Source organism: Portunus trituberculatus, chromosome 28 (genome assembly GCF_017591435.1).
Source record: "Portunus trituberculatus isolate SZX2019 chromosome 28, ASM1759143v1, whole genome shotgun sequence".
NCBI classification, from domain to species: Eukaryota; Metazoa; Arthropoda; class Malacostraca; order Decapoda; family Portunidae; genus Portunus; species Portunus trituberculatus.
The window spans coordinates 4,804,161-4,809,769 of NC_059282.1; the positions used below are offsets into that span (position 1 = coordinate 4,804,161).

At 35.5% G+C, this 5,609-nt stretch overlaps 1 protein-coding gene across 1 annotated transcript; it reads left to right on the forward strand.

Annotated features, from left to right (window-relative positions):
• The first annotated feature begins 888 nt into the window (after positions 1–888).
• LOC123510342 (protein TRACHEARY ELEMENT DIFFERENTIATION-RELATED 7A-like) lies at positions 889–1,263 on the forward strand. Its single transcript, XM_045265415.1, has one exon. It carries the CDS (start codon positions 889–891, stop codon positions 1,261–1,263), a length of 375 nt encoding a protein of 124 aa, XP_045121350.1.
• Positions 1,264–5,609: the final 4,346 nt, after the last annotated feature.

Consider the following 5,609-nt stretch of genomic DNA (forward strand, 5'->3'; position numbering starts at 1 on the left):
CACACACACACACACACACACACACACACACACACACACACACACACTCAGCAGGTCAATATTGGAAGTTTGCAGCTCGATAAAGGAGAAAGCTTAACTCTATCCACTCCCTCTCTCTCTCTCTCTCTCTCTCTCTCTCTCTCTCTCTCTCTCTCTCTCTCTTACAGGCCACCAGCATCGAATGGAAATGCACAAAACCCTGTAATTTTAACGCTAAGATGAAGGAGAGACAGAGGCGCGGGCGGACAGTGCAGAGGAGTTGAGGGCAGGGATGTGCAGGGCTCAGGTGAGAGCAGGGTGGGTGGCAGAGGTGGCTGGATAGGGAGGTAAGGGGATGGTAGGGTGGTTCAAGATATTACAGGGTATTTTAGGGTGAGAAGAGGTGAAGTGAGGTTAAGGAGGGGAGAGTAAGAACAGAAAGAAGAACTGCAGTAGCAAGAAGAAAACGGAGAAGAGGGGAGAGAGAGAGAGAGAGAGAGAGAGAGAGAGAGAGAGAGAGAGAGAGAGAGAGAGAGAGAGAGAGAGAGAGAGAGAGAGAGAGAGAGAGAGTATTGATTTATGAAAGAGGACAAGAGCAAACACAAAATAAGAATGTAAAGAAAAGACCAATTTTGGATAAATAGAAAACTAACAAAAAGAAAATAAAAGATGAAGAAAAGAAATAAAGAAGAAAAAGATAAAGAGAGACAAAAAAAGACAAACAGAACGAAAATTAGAATAAAAACAAAAGAATGAGATAAATGATTAATAAAAAGAAAGAGAAATAAAATAACGTAATAAATAAGAAAAAAACCATGATAAAACAGAAATAAGGAAGGAAATATGGAGAAGAGGCGATCAAATATAGAAGGGAGGTAGAAGAGGAGTGGGGAGGGGAGAGGAGGAGATATGGGGAGGAAGGGATCAGCAGGTGGGCATATTGGAGATGGGGGAGGACCAGAGGGGGAGGTAAATATACTAAGTAACGGTACGGTCAAGGCCACCTACCTCCCGTGCATCCCCCCTCCCCACCAACCTTCTCTACTTACCTCCCCACCACCCATGCATGTCCCACCCTCTCCCCACACCCCTCCTCCAAACACTCCCCAACCGGACCCGTCACTATTCTCCCTCCTAGTTCTCTTCCCCCCAAATCTTCTCCCAACACCCCACAGCAATGTCTTAGCACCCCCTCCCCCACTTCACCCCCTCCCCACCTCTCCTCACCCCGGCTTCAACCTTCCTCACCCCAACCGTCCTAACTGCCTCTTGACTCATCTGTAACATTAGTCTTCTTGTTGGCTTCTATTTCTCCTATTTTCTCATTTATAAAGCTAATTTTCTTGTATTTTTTATCCTTTTCATCCCTAAAACTGTTCCGTCATCCCGGCTAGTAGTAGTAGTAGTGGTGGTGGTGGTAGTAGTAGTAGTAGTAATAGTAGTAGTAGTAAAAGTGGTGGTGGTGGTGGTGGTATTGTAGTAGTAGTAGTAGTAGTAGTAGTAGTAATAGTAGTATCATTATTATTATTATTATTTTTTTTTTATTATTAATAGTAGTAGTAGTTGTATTAGTAGTAGTAAGTTAATCCCAAACCATTATTTTTCTTACTTCTCTATCTGGTATCTTATTAAGTCGTTAATTCATCTACATATCTATTCACATCAATAATTACTCATTCATCTCTTCATTTCTCTATCTCCAGTATTCATCATTCATATACATACAGTACAAACACTATTTCTCATATACAATTAATCCTCTTACTCATTTCCTTTACAAAACAAGAAAAAAAAAAACACTAACACATCCATATTTACTCATTTATCTCTTCATTTCTCTAACTACACTTCTTATTCATTATTCATTAACATACAAACTCTCTATTTCTCATATTAAACTCATCTTCTTATTCATTTCCCTTCCAAAACTAGGAAAATCCCTTTAAAAACACTAACTCATCGATATTTATTAACTTATCTCTTTATTTCTCTACCAGCAGTTCTCATTCATCATTCATAAACATACAAACTCTCTATTTCTCATATTAAACTCATTCTCTTACTCATTTTCCTTACAAAACATGAACAATCCCTTTAAAACACTAAATCATTGACATTTATTAATTTATCTCTTTATTTCTCTATCTACGGTTATTAACAACCATTCATAAACATATAAACTCTATTTCTAATATTAAGTCAACTATTTTAATCATTTTCCTTTTCAAAACTAGAAAAAAATCGCTTTAAAAACACTAACACATCGATATTTATTAATTTATCTCGTCATTTCTCTATCTACAGTTGCTATTCATCATTAATAAACATACAAACTTTCTATTTCTCATATCAAACTCATCTTCTCACTCATTTCCTTTACAAAATTAGAAAATTCCTTTAAAAAATACTAACCCATCGATATCTATTCATTTATATCGTCACTTCTCTATCTACAGTTGCTATTCATCATTAATAAACATACAAACTTTTTATTTATCATATCAAACTCATCTTCTCACTCATTTCCATTACAAAAATTAGAAAAATCCCTTTAAAAAACACTAACCCCATCGAGGACCAAGATATTACCCATTCATTCCCCCTATAAATTCACTCCCCAATCCCTCACTCCCCACCCCATACACTCCCATAGCCACGACACGACCCCCTCCTTCTATCATATCAAATAGTGAGAGAGAGATAGTTTTGTCAAGTTTCTCATTCATTAACAGGCAAGCAGTGGACCATTTTCTTCGGAGTCCTCGTTTTCTTTATTAGTAGAGAGAGAGAGAGAGAGAGAGAGAGAGAGAGAGAGAGAGAGAGAGAGAGAGAGAGAGAGAGAGAGAGAGAGAGAGATCGGAGGTTAGGAGGAGGAGGAGGAGGAGGAGGAGGAGGAGGAGAGGAGGAGGAGGAGGAGGAGGAGAAGAGCTCTTAAATGCTATATGGGGTCAATAGCCTCGGAGGAGCGTGGAGAGGAGGAGGAGGAGGAGGAGGAGGAGGAGGAGGAGGAGGAGGAGATGGTGCAACTGACAATAGTGGTAGTAGTATTAATAGTAACATACGAAGAAGAAGAAGAAGAAGAAGAAGAAGAAGAAGAAGAAGAAGAAGTTGAAGAAGAAGAAGAAGAAGAAGACACTGGACAGTTATTTTGTGAGAAGAAAATTATTTGACCTTGCATAAACTCGTCTCTCGTGTCTCTCTCTCTCTCTCTCTCTCTCTCTCTCTCTCTCTCTCTCTCTCTCTCTCTCTCTCTCTCTCTCTGAATAAAAAAGAAAAACGGAAGACCAAGCAAAAGAAATAAAAAAAAAAACACGTAATAAAAATAGGAAGAAGAAAAATCAAAACTCGCAAAAGAACAAGAAAATAATGATAATAAAATAACAAGAAAAATTAGATAACAAATAATCAAGAACTTACCACCACTTTCACCAATAACAAGGCCTGTGTTGTAATGGTGCACGACGCCAGGTGATGTAATGGCGCCTCAGGTGATAACAAATAATAAGCAAAGAGTCTCATGTTTCATTAAGGCAGTCAAGGTAAGTGGACACATCATTACAAGCTGAAATGCATGTGCTGACTGATTATGTTTACCAGATTGGGTGAAGATCTGCACGAGTAAGCTTTTCCTTGAGTTGACTGTTTATATAAAAGTTTGGGTATATTTTTTTCTATTTAATCAACTAACTAAATTTCCTTCTGTGTTTCCTCGTAAATTTAGAAAGTTTTGGTATTATTGCACGAGTGAGCTTCTTCCTTGTGTTGACTGGTTATATAATAGTTCTGGTATTTTTTTCTATTTAATCAACTAACTAAGCTTTCTTCTGTGTTTCCTCGTAAATTAAAAAAAAGCTCTGATATTATTGCATGAGTGAGCTTTTTCCTTGTGTTGACTGGTCATGTAAAAGCTCAAATATGTTTAATTTCATTCAGTAACTAAGCTTTCTTTTGTGTTTCCTCGTAAAGTTAAAAGGTTGTGGTAGTATTGTATGAGTAAGCTTTTCCTTGTGTTGACTGGTTATGTTTACAAGCTTGGGTAATTTTTATTTGATTCACTGGCTAAGCTTTCTCTTGTGTTTCCTCGTAAAGTTCAAAAGTTCTGGTAATACAGTAGGAGTAAGCTTTTTCTTGTGTTGACTGGTTATATAAAAGCTCGGCTATGTTTGATTTGTTTCACTAGCTAAACTTTCTCGTGTTTCCTCGTAAAGCAAAATTTTCTGATATCATTAGTTTGATTTTTCATATATGTTAGAGAGGAAAACTGACCAAGAACAATATAAATGAAAAATAGACCCACTTAATTTCCAGTCCCCTTGCAGATCCGAGGGAGTTAGCCAAGAAAAAGAGATAAATGTCTTGAAATCTCCCTCTAAAATCAAATCAAATCATGGATATTTGGAAATAGCCGAATAAACTTTTTCTTTATTTCCTCGTAAAGTCTACAAACTGTGGTATGATTCGTGTGATTTACTGATTCCTAACTTGTTTTTTTTTATTTCTGATTATTTTTCATAGATTTTCATGTATTTTTAAGAACTATACACTTATTTACATAGCCACAGAAAAATTTTAAGGAAAGCACAATGATTAAAAAGTACTTAAAGATCACTCCATTAGTCCCTTGGTCAGAATTATACACTCAAAATTCGCAGCACATATTACAAAACTCAGGAGAGAATGATTGGAGTTAAAGATCTTGAGAAACGTGAATAATTAAAAAGCATAGAATGATTAGAAGGGGAAGGTAGCAAGGCGTGACAGAGATAATCAGCAGGGAAGACAATGATGATGACAGAGGAGGAACATAATACACAGAAAAAATAAAAAAAATAATAGAATAAAGATAAATGTAAAAGAAGGAAAGAAAGATGAAACTGTCGACTGAAGAGGAATGATTATAAAAGAAAATGAAGGAAAGAATATTAAACAGAAAGATAATGATGATGACAGTGGAGACATCTAATTAGTAAGAATAAGAGAACGAAGATGGATGCAAAGAAACAAAGGGTAAAGAAAATGTTGGATTTGGAAGAGAGGGGGAATGGCAGAAAAAGGAGGAAAGACACGCAAGGATGAAAAGGATGAAAGATAAAAAAAAAAAAGAAATTCGACACGTGGGAATGGGAGAAAAGAAGAGAAAAATAAATATAAATGAAAAAAAAAAATGAACTGAGAAATAAAAGACAAATGAAGAAAATAAAAAAATGAAATGAATTGCATACTTTTCCACTTCTTCCTAAAACCAAAATAGAAAAAAAAATAAAACGATTGAAAAAGAATAACAAAGGAAACAAAGCAATTATAACAGGGTGAAGGACAAAAGGAAATAAAAAAGGCAAATATAAATTAAATGAGACTGAAAAATATAAAAAGAGAAATGAAACAAAGAGCAACATAATTTTTCACCTAATAAACCAATAATATAATAGGAAAATACGAAGAAACCAGAAAAGGCTGAAGGATAATAAGGTAATAGAAAAGTAAATATAAATAAAGGAATATAAAAACGTAAATAAACAAAGAATAGCATAATTTTTCACCTCCTTCTCCTAAACCAGAAAAAATAAATAATAGAAAAAAAAAACAACAACGACCCATAAAAGGATGAAGTATAGAAAATAAATAGAAAA

What these genes read in the sequence shown, in the direction of transcription:
- LOC123510342 (XM_045265415.1), top strand. Translation starts at nt 889, where the DNA reads ATGGGGAGGAAGGGATCAGCAGGTGGGCATATTGGAGATGGGGGAGGA.